Raw genomic sequence first — 22261 nt, 5'->3', positions numbered from 1 at the left:
CAAAACACACCAAACAGTTATTGAAGCCTGATGCAAAGACAAAAAGGAATGAGGAAAAATGTAGGCAACTTTCTTTTAATGATGGGAGCAGTGTTGAAGGAGACAAGAGAAGGGAGAACACAGATTTACTTTTCAGCACTCTGAGGAAGTCTCACCTGTCAAAACTGCCCATTGATTTAATTTTCCATTTAAGAAGGAGCACAGCCAGGCTGGCAGGACACTTGGTCTGCTATGTGAAAGATGTGGAGTGACAAGTCCACGCCCCTTGGAGCACATGAGGATGCAAAACTAGTCACCCCAGTGCGGGGCAGTCACAGGAACTGCCAGTAGGCTCCCCTGGGGTTCAGGGAAGAGCAGAGTTCATGGCACTGTTCAGAGGAATTACAGCAGTCCTGAGAGGCCCCTCTGAGCCTGGCAATTAAATGCACAGACACAGCAAAAGACAGCCCCTGCGCAATGGGATGGAGTGCCCCACTGCTCACAGAGGCAGAGCCTTCTCTTTAAGGAGGTTGTTTACATTGCCTTCTTTCATCGTCTAATTTCAATTCCATTTAGTGCACCAAGAGCAGTGCGTTAAGTTCCTCAGGTTCCTAACACGGTCAGTAAGTGGGGGCAGGAGCTCCTAGGAGCTAATTCAGAGCACCCAAAATTAGTTTGTGAGGTGCCTGAATATCCCTGAGATAACCAAAGCAACCTGCCCCAAGGCAAACAGCAGATCAGAAGTTACAGCCAAAGTGCTAGTCCAGAAGAGCTAAGTGAAGCTCCAGAGAAGACTCCCAGGCAGAAGCTGCCTGATGGAGAAGCCAGAGTAATTCCCCCACTTTGCCAATCCCTCCTGCCTGTGCAACCCAGTCCAGACCAGACCCAGTCCGTTCCAAGCCCTGCAGGAAGGGAAAGCAGAAATGGGATTGCTCAAGGGCTGTGTCCAGCTCCTGTTGGCCTGGCGGCATTGGTAAGCATTAGCCAGCTTTGCAGCATGCTCCACTGGATGCTAGATCTGGAGACGATGCCAGAAGACAGGTAAATATATTTGTTCTGTGAAAGGAAGCTAACCTATCCCTGTAGGGCTACCTTAACATACTATTAACGCTATAATCTCCATGCACTAAAAACAAATTGTACTTGAGGGATTTTATGGGGAGAGGCAGGAAAAGGTTTAGGGAAAAACGAAGACCACGAGGAATGAATTGCTGAAGATTTACTCCTTTACACAGAGTTGTTAGGGTAAAACGCATATTCACAAATGCAAAAAAAACCAGGAAGCACTTGAGGGTCTTCAAATAAACATGGCTGGCGAAGTAATCTCTAAATTAAAAAAAAAACAAAACAAAACACAAAAACTTGAACATAAGAGGCCTCTGAGTTTTGCAGTTAAGTGCAAGCAAGCTAAACCAAAGCTGCATAGCACTAGAGGCTGAGCTACGTTTATAAGGATAACCAGGGTGTTATAACAGCTTCTGAGGACATCCCAGGGAATTTAACTCTGAAGCTGCAAAAGCAATGATGGAAAACTGTTCTACCTCTCCCCCCAAAATAAGAGAACTTTGTTTATCTAAAAGCAGCATAATGGGGACACTGACTGAACTTCATTCTGGGTGATCAAATCTACTTTGTTTTCAGAGAAATAAAGTATTTAGTCATTTGTGGTGTGGCACTTTTCCAAATTATAATTCAGTAGCTTACTCTGTTCCTTCTCAGGCTCACCTAGAGATGCTTGATTTGGCTCAAAGACGAGCCCATATACTGCACAGCTGTGGGATCAAATTGTTTGACACATTAGTGGGAATTCCAGATTTGCTTGATGTAAAGCTGCGTGACAAAGGCAATTCAGAATCTGTTAGTTTTTTCTGTCATCAACAGCAGTTTGCTGATGTTTCCTGTTGAGTCAGATCCTTCTAGCTTTCATAATGGGACATTTCAATGAAGGGGAGGGAAGCAGAATGACTTCCACTGACATAATGGCCATTTTAAGAAAAAAAAAACAAAACAGCTTGGGTTAACAGAATATAAAAAACCCAAAACTTCCCTGCCTTCTGACCCTGTAAACCTGATACAGGGTTCACTGCAAACTGAGAAGCTACAAGGCTGTAATAGGGGAAGACTCATTAGGGACCGCAATCTTAGAGCCCAGCCACTGCTGTGGGAGGGATGTGCAAGACTGAGGAGAGCTCAGCAGCAGCACAGGAGCACCAGCCCCTGAGCGCTCGCTGCCTGCAGAGTTGTGCTCTCTGCCAGCAAGGCAAACAAGCATGCTTTAACATCCAAGGATTAGGATGCCTCTCTGAACCTCTCAACTCAATGAGCCTGACATGACAGCAGAGCTGTACATCTTTATGGGTGTATGTTGATGCTCCACTGTTTCTAGCCATAGTGGTCCTTGCAGCCCTGTGCCTTTGATGGCAGCAGTGACAGCTGGAAAAGTTTGGCCCTACCCACCCACAGTTGGTGCTTTTTCCAGAAAGGATCCAAGTTTTGTATTACCTGACACTGGATCTGTCCAGAAGCATTATCTTGATGTGTTAGGGAAAAAAAACCTGCACACCCTATCCCTGCACTCAAACCATAAGCCTAAAGCTCTAGCAGTCAAACATCTTTTGTAAATACTGATTTTTTGAGGAGCAAAAAATGGTGCATTATCTAGTTCTAGGTGGCATCTAGCTGGAGGAAAAAAAAAAAAAAAAACCCAACCACAAACAAACCCCAAACCTGAGGTCTAGTTGATCTCAGTTTTGCTTAACTCAAGCCCAAATAGCAAGGTTCTGCAAAACCAGTGTGAAGTTTTATTTGGAGACAGATTAGCTCTAAACTTTCTCTTTCCAAGCTCTTTCTGAAATGACAGATGTAAAGTAATGCCAAACAAGCAATAATATTGAAGCCACTTGTATCAAAATACTACTTGACCTGAGATTAACTTCTGATGTGGTCTAGTACAGGTATGGTACCAACTGATGAACTCTAACACATGTTGTCCCCCATGTCTAAGTATCTCCTGCATATAAGTGTATGCAAATGTCTAGGCTTAAGGCCAGAGGAAAAAAAAAAAAATAAGTTTAGTTTTCATTCTTTTTGATCAGAGACTGCAAATTCTTTGGGTTAGGATTGACTTGTTATGCAATGGGTGGACAGTATCTAGATACAGTGGAACCCAAATCTCTCAATCTCTCTATACTTTTCTGTAACACAAGTGATCATTAATACTACTTCAGTGTAAAAATGGCATCTTTCTGAATGATTTAGCTTTTCAGAAACAGACAAGAACACCACTTGTACATGTTGTTGCTATGTTTGAAAGCATGCAATTAGATGTGTATCTTACAAACATAAACAAACGCCTCCCATCCAACCTCCATGCTTCTGAAAAAACCCAGGTTTGTTTAGACAAGGGGTTGATAATCCAGTTTGAACACAGGTATCTGAATGCTGTGACAGGTTCTTCATAATGCTAAGCTTATGGTACATTAAACTTTAAAGCAAGATAAACTCCTGCTTTCATTTTATCAAACATCTTCCCAGACAGCAAAAAGAAAGACACAAAGCAACGTTTGCAGCTACAGCCAAGCATGGGATACCCAACTCAGCATATGTTTGAAATGAAAATGAACAATGTGTTGCATAGATACACTATGGTATTTTTCAATAGACAATATCACTGGGATTTGTAAATGTTAACCTCATTCCCCCCTTAAGTGTTTGTTTTTATTTCATGCCTGAAAAAAAACTGAGATTCACAGAGATTAAGCGAATAGAGACAGCAGTCCTTGCAATTGAGAAAGAAAGTGCTCTTAAAAAACTGCTCTGACAATCAGTTTGGCTAGTAGAAATCACAGGGTGTGGGAGGGACACGGACAGGAGATTTTTTTTTTTTTTTTTTTTTAAGAGTGCTCAGTGTTGTGCCACTGGTATTACTGAACTTTATGTATTTAGCCATATTATGCCTTTTTGTAGTCAGTAAAGCAGTAATTTCATTGTCTACCATGATAGCAATGAGGTACCAAGAGCCATCAAAGAATCCATGGTATGAGGTCTGCAAGGAGAGGCTTTGACCTACTGACAGCAAGTAGTAAGGAAGGGGAGGGCAGTGGACAGCTAAGCACTTCAGGAATGGGAAACAGCAAGAGGGCTTGAACAGCCTGTTAAATTAATAGATTACCAAAAAAGTAACCTCAGGTTTGTTCTTCCCATTTCAAATCTGAAGACACTATGTACCCAAAAGCTTCTCTGTTCTTTCTACTCCCAACATTAAACTACCTACCTTAAAAAGCCTCTCTTTATAGCTGACTTAAGGTCATGTGGAAGACAAATACTGAGAGACTGAATTTTCCACTGATTTAAAACTGACACAATACACTACAAGCATCACCTTCATATTACACTGATGACAACACATGAGAAATCAGAGATGTGCCATTAGAGAATTTGTTATAGTTATTGGTGATCTTCATTGTACCATAAATCAGTCTTAAAAAAAATTACCAAATCATCCAAGTTTCCTCCTAAGACCTGTATCTTCTCTAGAAGTTTATTTTTATGCAGCTACAGCCTCTCCTCCCTTTCCCAATCAACCCTTGCTTCTCTGTTTCATATGACCTCACCTTACCCAAAAATGTGAAGAGATTGGTGTTATCACAACTTAGCAAGATACCACCTGCCAGCTGAACTGTGATAAATCACAGCTGGCCTTACACTACATATGCTAACAGTGACTGAGGCTGAGTCCACAGGCAGCAGCTCAGGGCTGTCATTTAAACCACTGAGTACCCCCATCCACAAAAATCATGCTAAGGAAATAGCTCAATAACATGACAGTTGCCATCACCATGTTGTTATTCTAGCGTGTATTAGATCTATTAACTCTCTTCTCTACCTGCAACTGCCTTCTGTTTAGCCTGTAAGCCTTTTACAGCCAACAAGGTGGACAAACTGCCTATTCTTTGTACTCACACAACAGTTGACACAATATGACCCCGATCAATCATAAGCTACTACCATAACAAAATTTACAACAGCAAATATTCATTCCTCCCTTCCCCCATGACTGCCCTTCTGAAAAGACACAATGCTGGCAGAAAAAAAACTAGAAAAAGAATTCAGAAGTTATTAAAAAATGAGATTAAGGCTTAGAACAAAAACGTCAAAGGAACTTGAAGAGTTATTACTTTATTATTACTCCTGACATACATAACACTTGTGTTTTCTGACTCCTAGAAGAGCCAAACAATTGGGTATGCAACATGATTGTAATAAAAACATTCTCTAGAATTAGGGACCTGCATTTCTATTAGCAACCTTTTACATACTCTATAAATAATTCCTTGAACCCAAGGTTTCAGCCATGAATAAAGGAAGCTGTGAGCACGCATTGGGTTTTACTTATTTGTTTAAAAAGACATGCAGTATAAGAAAACTTTATAAAAAGTAGACTCTCAAATGAATAGGTTGACAGGTTTGAACAACAACCACTGCACTTGCAGATGTGATTCAAGCCATTAGCCTTACAAGTTCAGTCACTGCATTTTACTGAAATAAATGGATCTGAATAGCTTAGCCACCAGGCAAACCTACCAATAGCCCACAGATGTTGCCCAGCATATCTCATTGCAAGTTTAAGAAACACCAGCTTCTCATCAGAAGAGTGACCTATAGGCACCTGTGTTTAATAAGCTGCTTAAAATCAACCTGTATCTGTAGATCAACAAGATTGGTTAATAATAACCATTGGCACGTAAGAGTATAAAACAATTTCCCATATAAAATTCCAACTTCCTTTACTTGATGCCTTCACAGAACTCACCTTCAGCCAGGAAAGGAGAAACACTGAAAGGGGTATCTCTACTGTAAGGTCATTTCCCACCTCACTCCTAAATCGGACTTTTTGAAACTTATATGGTAGGCACGCAATTCAGCAGCTGACTGTCCACAGCCAGGAGCCTGGTTTAACTTTGACTTCAGTCTGAAATTAGAGCTAGGTTTGTTTATGGCAAGACCAAATTCTGCACTAAACTGCCATGTCTTCACTTCAAGGGGAGGAACAGCCTTCCTTAAATTGAACCAGAAAATGAGGCTCTGGAGAAGCATGTACCAGAACGTACCCTAAGTTTACATGGAGTAGTTCCGTGTCTTCAGAGACCTTAGCACATCTTGATGTGTACTATGTGGAAGCATCAGGCTCTTTCAGCTGACTCACAGGCAGCCAGATCTTAACAGCCGATCTGCTGCATTTCTGAACTGTGGATGTGCCTCTGCTGTCCCTCTCATCCCCTTAAGCTCACAGAAATGCACAGGTCAGCAGCTAAACGGCATGGTTTTATTGAAAGATCTAGTGCTGCCATTCTTTTTCCCAGAAAAATTCAAAGGAAGTAGGACTTGGACATCTGTGATGATTTGGGCAGATCTTAAGAAAGCTGGCTCACCCACCTACTTGATATGGCAACACACATCAAATATGGGCTTGACTTGACTCTTTTTTAGTCTCTCTAGACCCTCCTTTGACACAGAATGAAGTTGAACAAAGCCCAACAGGGTCAAAGAATGAAGAAATACGTGCAAAAGAGACCTATCATTTACACTGCTACAGCAATTGTGCTAATCTCATGGTGCCATCACTACTCTCTTCCAGATTATCTTTGGTTTTTTGTCAGAGGTACTTTTTCTACCACCATCCCTGCAACTTTTTCTTGAACACATATACAAATGAGAAAAAACATTGGTTGACTGGAAGGCAGGATTTGAAGAGCTATTCAAGTAAAAACAGTCAGAACAGCACTCCCAGTTCAGCTAATTTAATTTCTGAAATAAATTATCTGGACAGGGAGGGGTTTTTTTTTTTCATTTCAGCACAGCTCACTGCAATGCCTACTGTGCTAACCATTAGGGCTGCTGTTATTCTGATTTGTATCCACTACTCAGTGTGGAAGGAACAAGAGAGGAAATTCAAGCAGCAGTTAAAATGTCTGCACACTTAAGCCAAGAAACCTGGCAAGGGACAAGTGTGCAGCATAGTACAGAGAAGAGGTGCAACAAGTACTCGGTTTCTTTGTGATCAGTGCCAATGTTCCTGCCACCTACAGAAATTAATAAGAAACCAACAATATTAAGCTCTTAATTTTGAAGACAATTTTTGTTAGCAGTTTGGTAAAGCACTTACGAGAAAATATTGCAGGGAGAGAATTCTCTAAAAAGCACCATAAGTTTTGTGAGTATTTATTTCAACCTCTGCATCCAAACCAACTCCCCCTCCATGTCCCTTCTAGGCAATTATGTTCCAGTTTCCCCTTACGAATAAGAGGCTATAGATTTTAGGGGAGCTTCAGCAGGCTTTGTGTCTGATATGCAGCACATATCACTGTTATCACTTACCAATACAGCAGGACCACGAAGACCACCAGCAAAGCCAGGGTGACCGTTGTATTACTCATTTCTATAGAGGCAAATGCCAGGAGATCTACTGGCTCCATTTTCCTCCACTACAGCTCCGGGCTTGAGTGGTGTGTGCATGGGAAAGTCTCTGCAAGAGCTGATAAAGCCTTCCACAGCTACACAAATGACATCTGCAACAAAACAGGAACCAAGAGAGCAAAAACACATCAAGTCAAATACAAACTGCAAACCTTTCCTGTTCTCATCAACTGCACGCTCTAAGAGAGAACTTGAAGGTTCCCTGAATGGTAGGATGTAGCAATTTCCCCCCTCCTGCTGTTGTTGACTGTCGTGCCAGTAAATATTTACATACCCACCGCTTGAGACATCAGTGCTGATGTCTAAAAATCTATTCAACAAGTATAGGGAAACTGGAAAAAGGGGGGTGGGGGTGGGGAGGAGGGAGAGAGAGCCTGAGGATGGTACAGATCATGGAAGAATAATATAAAGACCCTTCAGGGGTGCCCTGGCATACAACAGTGGTATTCTCTGAAGTAACAAACATAGAGCATTACTGCAACATAAAACTTCATTAACACTTAATCTCCAAACTGGTTATACCTTAAAAGAATGGAACAAAGTAAACTTTAAATTATCACAACTAAAAGGAGAATTGGGGGAAAACTCTTCTAACGTGACTACTAGAACACATATAAGAATGAAAAACTAATGAGCAGAAAAACCCAGCTGTAGTACCAGGGTCCGTAAGTCAGCATCTGTCACACTGGTTAGTCCACACAGACAGCACTGTTTGGCTGTATCATCTCAGGTTCATAAGTACTACAGCACATTTTCCTGGCTCAATGCAGTGCCCCCCTTGGAGGTACCATTAACCAGCCTTTCCAGAGATACTTTGGCTACCCCTGCATTGTATTTCTAGTATCAGGGTTAACATCAATATGGCCATATCTACTATCTCTGCATTGTGGCACAGTCAAGCTGTCACAACCCCTTGAACAACCTGCACATGAACAGTCAAGCTTTGATGGCAGTTCAGGAAATGGTTTGTCCATAGTATATGAATCCCTCAGCTTTCTTCCATATTTTCCTGTCAGCAAACCTCAATCCTGTTTCAAGCATCTGATACAGTCCAATTAGAAAGGTCAACCAGAAAGCAAACCTTGAAGCACTTCTATGAGAGAAGACCACCAACCTGTTACACACAAAGTTACCAAATGCCACCATCAAAAAAATCTTCAGGATTACAACAACATCAGCAGCAGCAGCTTGCAAGTAAACACCCTTGCCCTTGACAAAATTCCCTGAACTGTCTGGTATTGTTTGTTACTTATGGAACTAGAAATACCCATACATGTACTGCAGCCCTCCCACCCATTCCAACCAACCTATTCGAAAGTTAAGGAAATCAAAGATACCCAAAAAACTAGATTTGTGAATTATATGGTAACCTTGAGAAACGGAAATTCTGCAACATCTGATTCCTATAACACACCAGATGAACAGTGGTTTCTTCTCATACAACCCCAAGATAACAGCCTAGATTTAATGTGCAAGGCTTCTCCAATATCACTGTATTACATTTCCTGCTCTTATCAGAGAAGTTAATAATATAGGTATCAAAAAAGTAAAGTCTCTAACACAATGGAGTTTAATTTTAAGAAGATTTGGCTCTACTCTAACTGAATCACTGCTATTTTGGTTCTCCATGCTTCACAACTGCATTAATTCCCTTCTAGCCTCAGATCCTTGCAGAATAAGTAAAAGGTGTTAACCAGCTCATCAGCTCCACAGAATAGCACAGTAGTTCACAGAAAACCTTGCTTATTGTATTAACAATGCTATTGCTATTCTGGGTCAATAACAGCTCTGCCAGTTTGCTGCTGCTGCCAAGTTCTCCAAGAACAACTGCAACAAGATTCAAGAAAAGTGACGCAAGGAATTAATCAATGGGCACAAGCCAATCCCAACCAGAAACTGATCCCGTGGGACTTTAAGAAAAAAAAAAAAATCCATATGCCTTAGAGTCTCTTCAAAAAAACTAAACCAATCACCACGAGAAGGTAAGAAATAATATTCTGATTTCACTGTGCTTTAATTTACTTGGCCGTCGTGGTTTAAGCCCAGCCAGAAACAAAGCACCACCAGGCTGTTCGTTCACTCCTCCCCCCACTCAGTGGCACGGGGAGGAGAAAATATAAAGAAACACTCGTGGGTCAAGACAAGGACAGGGAGGGATCACTCACCACTTATGGTCATGGGCAAAAAACAGACTCAACTCGGGGAAAAAACAAAATCAATTTACTACAAATCAAATCAAAACAAGGATAATGAGAAATAAACCCAAATCTTAAAACACCTTCCCCCCCCACCCCTCCCTCCTTCCCGGCGCAACTCCACTCCCGGTTCTCTCTCCCTCCTCCCCTCAGCGGCACAAGGGGGACAGGGAACGGGGGTTGGGGTCAGCTCCCCACACCTTGTCTCTGCCGCTCCTTCCTCCTCAGGGGGAGGACTCCTCACTCATCCCCTGCTCCACCATGGGGTCCCTCCCATGCGAGACAGTCCTCCACAAACTTCTCCAACATGGGTCCTTCCCACGGGCTGCAGTTCTTCACGAACTGCTCCAGCGTGGGTCCTTTCCGCAGGCCACAGTCCTTCAGTCACAGACTGCTCCAGTGCGGGCTTCCCCATGGAGTGGCGGCCATCTTGGGGGGCATCCATCCCCTGCTCCGTCATGGGCTCCTCTCTCCCCGGGCTGCAAGTGGGCATCTGCTCCCCCGCTCCCCTCCGTGGGCTGGGGGGGGACAGCCTGCCGCCTCACCACGGGCTGCGGGGGCATCCCCTCCTCCGGCACACCTCCTCCCCTCCTTCTTCACTGACTCGGGATCTGCAGAGGGGTTCCTCTCCCATTCCAGTCCCCCTACTCGCTGCAGGTTCCCCTCTTAAATCTGTTCTCCCACAGGTGTTACCACCATCGCTGATGGGCTCGGCCTGGGCCAGCGGCGGGTCCAGCTTGGAGCCAGGGAAGCTTCTAGCAGCTTCTCACAGGAGACACCCCTGTGGCCCCTCCCCTGCTACCAAAACCCTGCCACACAAACCCAAAATACTGGCTTTTTAATTAAAGGACATTTTTCTGCATGTAGAGGACTGATGCCCTCCTATTAAAGTCAACGGCAAAACTCTATCAGCAAACACAGAGTCAAGTACAGACCTCACTTATTTTTTAAGAAGCACTAGAGCCTTTTCCCAGTCATACTGGGAGGTAGGTGGGATGAATAGTTCTTAAACACATGCATTATGAAAGAAAATAGGCTCTCACATCAGCATCCAATTTGGAACAGAACACAGAATCAAGCTCCCAACAACAACCATCCTTTTCTGTTGTTGATGTTGGGGTTTTCTTTTTGTTTTGTTTTTTTAAGCCTCGGCACCTGTTTCTTGCTGAAGGGTTTTAACTCAGCACCTCCAACCATTAAGGAGGGTGGCACACAGCATTGACTCTAAAACCAACCTGGAGCACTCCTCACCGCAGCCCCACATGCTCGCAGTTGTCATCCCAGAGTTAAGGATCTCAGCTCCGTGAAGAGTCACAAAAATCCACTTGTTGCTTTGCAGGGCAGGGGGGGAAGGCATCAGGGATGCAGACAACAATGAAAACAGGCTATTTATCAATCCTGTGGCTCTCTTTACAGGTCCTTTACATTAGAAGCACCATCCTAATTAACTAGTTAATAGCACAGATATTTTTCACCAACCTCCCAGTTCTTTTTGTGGAGCCACACTGGTCAGGCTGATTATGATAATAATATCAATGAACTACAGAGGCCGATACAAAGTCCTCACTAACCGCATGCTGGAGGAAGCGAGAGACAAGCACAAGTGGAAGAGAGCCTTTTCCTGTCAGACTGCTATGAGTCAGCAGCACTGCCTGCATTTGCCTCTATGAGGCTTCACTCTAGATAGCATCTACCAAGGTTCACAGCTCCTTGACGGAGTGCCATTCGAGCTCTTCTCTTCTGTAGCAAATAAACTCCACAGATCACCACCTTGTTCAACACAAACTTCAACAACAACAAAATGTTCAACACAAACTTACGCTTAAGACTCCCATCTCATCCTTCATTCCCCAGCACTGCCGTCACTGTAGCCTTGGAGCTCCCCAGCAAATGGCAGACCTACAAGACAGAAGTAGTTCAATCCCGAACAGCCAGAGCTTCAGCCTGCACAGATGTTCACAGCAGTAAATATTAAAAAGGGAAGTGCATTACAACAAAGTCTGAGAAGTTGAATTGTTCCTCAACCAAAAAAGCAAAAAAAAACCCCACACCCAGACAATCCAGGTTTTCCAGGAAGCCTTCATGCCTTAAAGCCCTGTCTGCTATGACTCCAAGAACATTTTCTGTAAATGCTCTTCCAAAACGATGCATTTCAACTTCAAAATGAATACAAGTGTGGCAATGAGCCTCAGCAATGCTTGACATACGCAAGTATCGTTCTGACATGAAACACAGAGCTTATTAAAAAGCAGGATTATAGACCTTCTCAGTAGACCTAGATCATGTTAAGGATTTTGACCTGTCTTCAAAGCATATCAAATGGAAAATGTAGTCTCACATATTTCAGAGGCTAATGACTACACCAGCTAGACTAACCACACACTCCTGCTAATGACCAAATTCAACTCCTCTCATGCTATTCTACTTCATATGTTCTAGGTCTATAATAATCTAATTAAGGCTGAGCCACAACAACTTTACAATAGATGAAGGAAGTCTAGAAAGGTGTTAAGTTTTAATTTTATAGCAGTTCATCTCCTTAGAAATTTGTAGCATAGTCTTCAGATCAACAAAATTCTGTTATATAGACAGCTTAGCCACAAAATACTGCAAATGAAATACCACGGAACAGCTTAAAAAAACATGAGATTAATCAGAGACTAGTTTATGTATAAGCTTTAACAAAGCCCGTGTACAAAACCATGTAAGTATATATGATATTAATTTATGTTGAAGGCAAAAACCTTTCCAAAGACAAAATGAATTCTCAACATCTTTAAGGTAGATCAAAGGCACATTTCACAGAGATATTTTTTATATTTAAAACAACCTTAATAGCCAAAGTACTGGGAATATTAACGTATTGGAACAGAAGGACTTACAGTGGCCTTCTATGACTTCATTATTACTATCCTTGTTCAAGGATTGACCAAGCAGATTAATCAGATGATTTTGTACTCCTGTATGATAAACTATGCCAAGCTACTCAACAGACAGACCACTGAGGCATTGGAGTCCACTTACAGAGATCCTGCTCTGCATTCAAAATAGACGGGAGCACCAAAAGGATACCATTGGCTCATGGAAGATTCTTGAACCACCTTGAATAAAATCACTCCAATGAACTGGATCTTGAAAGGCAAACATGGTAACCGTGAAACCACGCTGAGGAAGCTGTTTTCATGACGCTTCCTACTGAGAAACAAAAGACACACTTTTACACTTAAAATTGTTTCACCAAGTCAGAACCTGGTTGTATTAACCTAAATGCTTCTCAGAAAACAGGTACCCAGCTTAAAAATTCTAGGAAAGCTAAAATATTATGCAAACTTGTACTTCACTAAGAAATTTAATCTTAGCTGGCTAAAAGTTATGGTACTTCAAACTCAGTCACAGGAGCTAAAAAACTCATTATGCTAACTAAATGTAGTGCTGCTGTACTAAGTCCCCTCTAAAGCAACAAGCTGTGAGATATCCTAGTTATTTCAAAGATGTCCACTTAGAAATAGCACAGATTCTGTGGTCAAAAGGAATGACAGTTTCTTCTTCTTGCTGTGAGAGCTCAGAATGAGTTTCTAAAATAAAGTTACCTTTGCTAATAGTGACATTAAGATCTTGCAGCCCCAGTGAAATTCCAGAGAAAGCAGAAATTAATGTAACATCTGCTGCCCACGGCCAGGCATTTCTAAGCAAATTGACTTTATTAAATAATCGGTAACTTGTTTATATTTCTATAGCTTGCTTTAGAAACTTTGATTGATTCAAGCAATCCTATAATTTCATTGTCCTATAAACTTGACTGGAGATAAGTAAGGATTTATGTTCATGGATCAATAGCTCCCCATTGACAGAAAAAGCCAAAGAACCCTGCCTAGACTAGTCTTGTAGTTGCAGAGACCCATATAAATGTTTGCCTTTGTAGTATCATGGTAAGAACCAGTAAGTTATAATTTCTTCTGTGAAGTTCAGTTTTTAAACACCATGAAAAATACCCAACCTTCTTTCTTTGATTGAAAAGCTACTCTAGATAGCAAACTCAAGGCTTGAATTCTCCAAACTGTGTTTCAATGCTGGACCACAGGTCAAAAGAACTGTGAAAAACTTAACAGAAGCACCTTGTTCTATAACTTAACCAAATTGTGCTTATCAACTTCTCCTTCATCTCTTAGCTCATGGGATTGACACCAAAACACATAAAGCCCAGTCCTTTTACTGCACTTTGCAAATAGGAAAATGTAGAATGCTGGGTTTCCCCAATTAACGGAAATATTTTGAGAGGTCAATATGCTATCTCTAGCTACTACATTCCCACCTTACCTCTCCAGCTTGCAGTTCAATAATTTTATTGTGGAATCCTTTCAAGACAATGCAAAGAGATTTCTTTAGAGAAAGATTGCACGCAGCCTCCTTAAAAGCGGGGCAGCCACCTCAGAGGCAATTAGCCACGGCAATCAGCATTGCACAGAGCAGCGCAATGGCTCCTGGATTGCCAGCTGGAGAAACCCCGACCATTGCATCCTTCTAGTTGCCCTAATGGGAGAAGGGGAGTTAAAGAACAAATAGAAAGGACAAAGGGGAGAATAGCAGCCAAGAAGAGGCAGATCTGACCATCCTGTCACGGGAGGACAGCCACGACCATCCGCCCTGCATTCTGCTTGTGAAAAGGACAAGCCAAAAGCTGGATGAACATGCTGCTCAGTACCTCTTTCAAAAGCACTGGATTGCTGATACATATCAGCAGCAGCCTGCACACGTGCCCTGGAGATGAGCTGCCAGGGCCAGGAGGGGGGACGGGATGGGAAGGGATGGGAGCTGAGGGCAGCCCCCACACAGACCAGCCCTCACCGTGGGGTGCAGGCCCACCGGGCTGAACGTAGGAGGCAGCTAACAGGGTCCATCAGCACAGCAAGGGGTGAGTCAGGAGCAGGGACCACCCAGAGCATCAAGTCAGCAACTGAAACCCCAGACCCGAGCTTTAATGGGGCTCCTGGGCCCATGGGCAGAGTGTGCAGGTGGGGGGGGTCTCAGGTGAGGCCAGTCAGGACAATTAAGATCTATTGGTGCCCTCAGAGACCTGACAGGCTCAGTACTAAGGCCTGGAACAGGTAAAAAGATAATGACAGACACATGGGGGTAGGGTTTTTGAAAGACTAAATTCACTAATGCAAGGCATTTATCAATACCCTGTCAAAACTCAAAATGACAAAAGGGGGAAGGCACCATAAGTCTCAAAAACGTTGAACCTCGGATGAGGTAAAAAAGTATTCTTCACCTGAGGCCCACCACTTTTTTTTTCAAATAGCACATGGTTCCAGAAGAAGCCCCACAGCCCCACAGATGTGAATGGAGACTATGGCCTTCAGGCTGACAGGAATGGTAGAATCAGGTCCCATCTGGGAACTGTGGGCAGTATCAGCTCTGCCTTTATGCTTTATCTCTAATTGTCTAAAATCAGAGGGATTGGATGCACTTACCCCTCTGAGATGAATAAGATAGCAAAAAGAAAAAGCAAAAGAAGGTGCAATGTATTAGACAATACAAACATGCCAAAACCAGGACCGGCATTACAACTCAGGCGCTACCACCATCTAGTCTCAGCACAGAAGAGGCAGTAAACTGGCTCGCAGGAAAATGAAAGGTCAAAATCAAGCAAGTCAGACTAATAATATTGCCACAGTAATGGTTTTCATACTTCAAGAAGCCCAGAAGCTATTAGTCTACATCCACATGTAGAAAGGCAGTATGACTGCGAAGAGACTCAACCTGGCAGTTCAAAATAATCACTGAGGACCAATCCCAGTTCTTCAGCAATTCTTTAGTGGCATCCACAGAGCCTCTCTTTTAGGCTTTAGAAACATCCCTTCATGGGACACAGGAAATTCTCCTGGAGAACACCAGGTGCAGGGTTTGGTAATGCTGCTCTGACTCCTGTAGGCAGGCAGGGGGAGGTTGGTGCTCTCTTGCCTCTCGTGCCTTTGAAAATGTTCCCCATGATAAACATTTCAAAATGACAATAACTGCAGTGTGAACAATCATGCTGGATGTTTCCAGATGGCTGTAAGAACACAAAACGTATGAGGCACTGGAACACACAGAGCTGTGGCAGGAAGACATGTAACACCTTCACACTATGGGGCAAATGCAGGAACAATATAAAGTACATTGAAAAGCCTTATCTTCACTTAGGCCCCTGTCCAGGGGATATTCACTGCCTAAATTTATGCATCACATGATGAATAATTCTTGGTAGATTGTGCCCAATATTCCCAAAGGCCTTCTTACCCATATGAAAGGGAGAACAGATAACTAACATGCAAATTGCAGCCCCTGACATGCTGCAGAAAAGCACATGTAACATACACATGGCTTTACTCTAGTTCAGCCTTTTGTGCTCTCCCATTCATCGCTTTTTTGCTGCAGTCCTTTCTGCTGACCACTTGTACATTAATTCACCAAATCAGAAATCCCTTCAGCTCTCATTCTCAGCAGATATGTTGTAACACAGACATGTATAACTGGTGAGGGGGCAGAAAAAAGAAAAAGTGAAAAAACAAACTTACACAATCACAAAACCAGCATTTCCAAATCTCAAGTTCTTACTGCAAGTCTTGGCTTAGTTCAGGTTTTCACTAAAGCACTAGTTATTCATGTGTGCAGTTGTGACAAATACAGGTTTTACTGGGAGAAAAGACAGTCAAGGCCTCAAAGCAAGGAAAAAAAATGTTCCAAATCTGTGAAACTCAAAGGATCAGGGCTAAAATACTAATTAAGCTATTTTAATTGCTCAATTAAAAAAAAAGCAATTTTTTCCTGCAGTCTCATGAATCTGAGAGTAAATTTGTGATTCTGAATGCTTGAGGTTAGCAATGTTTGCAAAAGGGCGTGAACCCAATAAGCTGACCTGTTAGCCACGGGAAGAGCGGTTAAGTGGAAGACTAAATAATGTGACATATGAGTTGAAACAGCAAGAAGAACTTAGTCTCAACAAGATTTCAACCCTGCTGACACTCATGTTAACTTGCTTTCTCAGACTGAAGCATAGATGGGATCTGAGCCTAAGGTTCACGGTGAGTCCAGCCTCCTACCTCCTTCCTACCTTCTGCTGCCTTCTACCAAGTGGCAGATAAGCACAACCTTAGACTGTGGCTGGGCTATTGCAAAAATGAAATATGTATCCCTCTCAGTTTCACTGAAATACAAAAAAAAAAAAAATCCATGGAACAAAACTTTCAGCCGTCATACCTTAGCTTTTTACTGGCTGCTGATCAGAGCTAAGGTTCATGGAAAACCATGGCTCTGTGACAATCTGAGAGGACCGTTTTGTACTTGCCACAGAGCCTAACAAAGTCTTCAAGCTCTAGAGTCTTGGGGTTTTTTTTAAACAATTCTTAGAAGTTTCTTTCTACTCTGAAGATGCTGCTGCTTTCTTTACCTTCAGCCAATTAAGCCCAACAAGCTCAAATGAGCAATTGCAATGATACATCAGCTCTAGTATGAGCATGGCCACCAGCCGTGGCAACTGTCTACTATCAACTCTAGCTCTTCTTCCTCACCATCCATTTTAAAGTATTCGTTTTAACTCAGAACACCGCTACCTGCAGACACTTACCCCTCACCCAACTGGTTACACTCACACAGCAACCGAACTGGCATGATGGGATCTCTGGCCCAGCACAGTCCTATAGCCATCAACAAAAATTTAAGCTAGGTGCACTGGAAGAGATGCAGCTTAGAGAGCCAGACCTGTTGGACAGGTACCCCAACGTATAAGGTACTTTCTCCTTAAGAGCCCCTGCTCTGTCTGTGGCAGTTCAGGCTAACTAGAGAAGCCAGCAACTACCCAGATGCATGGCAAAGGAGCTGGGACTACTTCAGACAGCCCAGGGACAGGGGGATGTTGTCACGAACTGTAATTCATTTACCTTATATTCGTAAGCAAAGTGATACATGAATGCAAGATGCCAGATGGAGCAAGCTGACTGGAAATGGAGAAGATGGGTTTCAGATGGGACCTATATTTATGCAAGGCTAGAAGCCGAGGGCAGCTTGGCTGAGAGAGCTGAGACACCGCATAGGACAAAAGCCTCACCATACATTCAATAAAACACTAGTTTCTTCCAGCCACCTTTACCTTGGTTTCCCTTAGCCAAGTCTGTAAAGCGGTGAGGCATCAAATGAGGGAGGTGGGTGCCGAGAGGGGCCTTTGCAGATGCACACAGATATTTTAATGGTGTAGCAAGGAATGGCATTTTTGTAAGTCTGGTGCAGATAGATGCACTCTGTCCCTGTGTGATGCTCTCAGCTCTCTGGATGGAGAGCACCAACTCCAAGGGTAAAATATTGTTTTTCTCTTAGTATATGTAATTCCAATTAACCTTATTGGAGCATTGTGGGTACACTGAGAAGATTACACTCCTTAATGTGCAGTTACAGCTGTATTGTAAATGCAACATTACACGCTTTCTATTATGGTTCAAGACCGCTATGCTCTTCAAGACTGTTATAAACCTCAGAAAACAGGGGTTTATAATGGAAACACTGAAACACTCGACTCTAAAAGCCCCGGCAGAGAGGAAATATAGCTATAAATTCAGCTTCTGTTTTCCAGCATATACATTGACAAGGTATGAATAATATGTATTTCTACACTTGGAACAGACAGATGTACACATTGCTCAGGGTAACCTTTGCTGTAAAAGTGGAGGATGGAAAGAGCTCAAAGTGGAAAGAGCAACCTTTTGTCTTCTTTTTTACAGAGTTACTGCAATTGCAATAATGACATAAAAACAGCAATTGAAATTTAGTAGCCTGTGCTCCAGGGTTGGATTCTGAATGCAATTTTTTTAAAAAGTGTGGGTTATGTTACTACGGCCAGCAAGAAAAAGACATGACCCCCCCTCCCCCAGATCCCTTCAGCCTCCTTTTTTTAAAAAAAAGAATTGGCTATTTGGATACTGTTCAAATGACATTGCAAATCAACTTGCTATCCATTGGCAAAAATGGATAGTCTCTACATATTCTCTATATATTCTCTTCTATATATAATCTGGTCCCTAGCTTCTGAACTCTATCAAGGAGCAAAATTTGGACTAGCAATTACTGGACTTGCTAACATAAAAAGACCCAATCTGTTTGGCAAGGGAAAGATGGGCAGGCAACTGTACTACCGTTGGGCCTGTGGCATTTGGGAATTTCTTCAGATATTAATAGCAACGGCAGAGGTGGGTCAATATAATCCCATTAGCCACATCACGCTGTTTAACTTCTGATATGTACAAGGAAAGGAAAACAAAACCGACACAATTGCTTTTTGGGAGGTATGCTGATGTTGGGTAAACAGGAAAATCCATGCCTGTTTTAGACATTGCAGCCTGACTGGCAGCTGGGGAAAGGTGGAGTAGGAATGTCTATGCATTTTGCTGGCATAGCCCTCACCCTGAGGAGGGAGCAGGGAGAGGCACCCGCCACTGCTGCTGCCCACACGGGGCTCGGTGCAACAGGAGGTCCCACCACCACCATACTCCTCCTCGGGCACCTGCCCTGCTCCAGGGTTTTGGTGGCATCCCCAGCCATGCTCCTGCTCTGGAGATGGAGCTGCCAGTTCCGCAATGGCTCTCATCGCCTAGGTTAAGCTGGTGTACGTGGTGTCAGCATACAGGGAAATATCTGAAACTCAGCAAGGCTGCATGCAGGTATGGTCCCTGTTTTTTATATTAGTGCGGCTCACATTTGGGAAAATTTCTTGAATGTGAAGGGAATGCTTCCAGATTCAGATGCTCCCATAAATTATTTTCTATTACATACATATTAGCAGTGTCACTAATACTGTAAACAGCGAGAACATCAGATACACTGGAGTCTATGAGGTGTATGAAAAACTTCACGTGAAAAGTAGCCCACGAGCCCTCCCCATTACAGCTGCTGGGGTTTTTAAGGTAATGGATTAGTTGGCAGAAAGTTTAGCACTTCTTACCAACACCTTATAACATTAGCTATAGCACCCTCATTTTAGATGTATATCACCTCCTTTTGGGTAGCCATTTGAGGGCACTGTGTTTAACATTACTGCGTGCTTGATTTGTGAAGGACACCTGCTCATTAGCTTTCTGCTTTCCGCCTTCCCATATGACAGCAACCCTGGTGCCCACAGTGCACAAACCCAACACGCCCAAAAGCCATACCTCCATGTTGACCCAGAAGTGCCAAGTCTCCGAGCAGGAAGGGAATTGCCACGTTGTCCAGACCTGTTCCGCATTTGGCAGCGTCTGCGGAGATTAAGAGCAAAGCTACTTTATTACCATTAAAAGGGCAACGCAATTCCCAGCAGAACTGACAACTGCCTTTTGCGTCTTCTCTTGGGTGAGACCTTTACTAGGACTGACTCCTGTCTTTGCTTCCACCTTTTTCATTTAAATGGGGTCTTGCTTCAGTAGCCTTAGCTAGAAACTTCCACTCTGCTCCCGCAGTCTTTAGCATACCCGCTGCTTGCTGTCCCACCCCAGAAGCAGTAGCTGAGAACCAGTGTCACTGGCCATAAATATTGCATACAGCAAATCCTCAGCCTTCAGCATAATTAGTAAACTATTTGTAGCTGTGTCACTGAACCCAGTCCCTATGCATTGGGGATCACCAGCTGATGTACATTCAGCCCTGGAAGGCCTGCAGAGCATCCTCGTGCAAAGTATTCCCCAAAACTCTCTGGCAAATTTACGCTCAGCAAGGCTGGAATAGTTTCCCAGGCATCTACTTGTCAGAGGATCACAGCCAAAATGTTCAAGAGTGTTTTACCTGACCCATGAAGCACACAAAGCTGTTTCTCCTCCCTGTGCTATCCTGACTGCTGCTCTGTTTTATTAAGCAGCAGGATGAACCTGAAGCATTTCCAAGGATTTTCACTGTAGTGATCTGCACAGTCTGAGACTTTCAGTTGCCTCCAGTTCAACAAACAGCAGAAACACTGGAACAAGGAAATGTATGCAGGCAAAGGCTGTTGCAGCCACTTATGCAAAATTTGTATTTGGCTATTTCTCTCTACTAAGACCTAGAAAGCCAACTTAAAAGGAAAAACAAAAAAGAATTAAAAAAGCAAGCATAAATTCAGCAAGAAGCTGGATGTTATAAGACCTTTATTCACTCGAGAAAGATTTCCAGTCCCTGTAAGGAGTGGGATTCCCTCCCCCACCTTCTTCTAAGATTGAATGATTATTTATTCCCGCTAACCTTTACATAAAGGAGCCAACAGCCACACTTCTAACCACAGCTGCAAGGGAGAATGACATCCCTACACGGCCAGTCCCACGTGCTAACGCTGCAGACGTTTCCGCAAGCCAACCCAAATCCAGATGACTTACCCAACGATGTGCCACGGGAACGACGTGGCAAAAACCTCCCAGCCAAAAGCACGGGGCGAGGAGGACCAGGAGGGGCGACAGGATTGACAGCCCCCCTCCTCCGCCAACTCCACGGCAAATACTAGGAGATCCTTACCTTTAAATCTCTCCCATGCCTCCTCCACCCGTCCCTGGTGCAGCTGCCCTGCAACACCCGGAGGGGAGCGGTGGAGAGCGGAGTCATCGCTGCCTCCCACGGAACAGACAGGTGCTTGGAAAGCTGCCCTCGGCCCCGCAGCCAGGCAGAGGCCGCGGGACTACAACTCCCAGAAGGCACCGCGCCTCCCTGCCCTGCCTCCCCCTAGCTGCCCCTCGCCACGCACTCTGGGGGTTGTAGTTCCGCCGGGGCAGCGCGCACACACACACCCCCCCCGCCGCTCCCGCTGTCATGCCCTTGCTGGGAAGGAAGGCTTTGCCTGGCTGCAAAGGAAACAAACACTCTGAAACCTATTAAATATTTTTTTTAAAAAAACCCTACATATATATATTTGTATGTCTGTATAAAAAAAGCAAAACTCAGCAAATATTTTTATCTGCAGTAAGAGGAAAAAGGGAAGTTAGCGTACTTGCAATGTGCTGTCTGATTCTGGTGGGGGTTTGGTTTGCTGGGAAGAGAGGGAAAAAAGTGAAAAAGGGCTCATAAACAAGTATTGCCAAATAACTTTGCAAAATCAGATGGAAAAAACTCAAATGTTCCCATACACGAATTAGTTAATGACTAGCCTCAAGCCTACAAACGTGCCCATACTTAACTGTATCCTCCACTGAAGTGAATGCAATTGAATCTCATACTCCAGTTGCTCCAGAAACTCGAGGCCTCTAGAAATTATAAGCATGGCTTAGTAATGGTGAGATTTTAGAAGTAATTACGGGCTTATCCACACTGGGAGTTGCTGCAGAGTAGCTTCACTTGCGTAACTCCCCTCCCCTGTGCTGGACACGTATTTCACGTTAATACTGCTTTATTCTGAATTAGTTTGCACCATTTGGGCTTTCAGTTCACAAGCTACCTTCGCCTGAATCGATGGACTTGTGCAAGGTGACCCTAAACTCCATGTTCTGTTTTTACCTTGTGTTTGAGGCTTTATTTAGGCATCTCTTCCCAAAAGCTAGGCATTTCTTTTGAAAACTAGAGGTGAAGTTTCTCACACAATCGCTCCTGTCCTGAATTTGGGAGATCAATAGGAACACTAAATGCCACAAGACCCACAAAAAAACTTT

General features: G+C 43.4%; 1 protein-coding gene across 2 annotated transcripts in view; it reads right to left on the bottom strand.

The window, feature by feature from the left end:
* Positions 1–21246, bottom strand: part of TBXAS1 (thromboxane A synthase 1) — a 244812-nt gene extending 223566 nt beyond the window's left edge. Inside the window, exons 1-4 of one of the 2 annotated variants that reach the window (XM_052788771.1) lie at positions 21138–21246; positions 19832–19915; positions 11471–11549; positions 7357–7547 (exon numbers count right to left, since the gene is read on the bottom strand). In XM_052788771.1, the coding sequence (XP_052644731.1) occupies positions 7357–7454 (98 nt within the window). In that variant the 5' untranslated portion in view covers positions 7455–7547; positions 11471–11549; positions 19832–19915; positions 21138–21246. The remainder of the gene's footprint in view (positions 1–7356; positions 7548–11470; positions 11550–19831; positions 19916–21137) is intronic. The other variant, XM_052788772.1, reaches the window with a different exon arrangement.
* Positions 21247–22261: the final 1015 nt, after the last annotated feature.

Source organism: Harpia harpyja, chromosome 6, assembly GCF_026419915.1.
Source record: "Harpia harpyja isolate bHarHar1 chromosome 6, bHarHar1 primary haplotype, whole genome shotgun sequence".
In the NCBI taxonomy this organism is placed as follows: Eukaryota; Metazoa; Chordata; class Aves; order Accipitriformes; family Accipitridae; genus Harpia; species Harpia harpyja.
The sequence above is the reverse complement of the archived record's forward strand: the minus strand, read 5'-3'. Positions and strand labels throughout refer to the sequence as shown.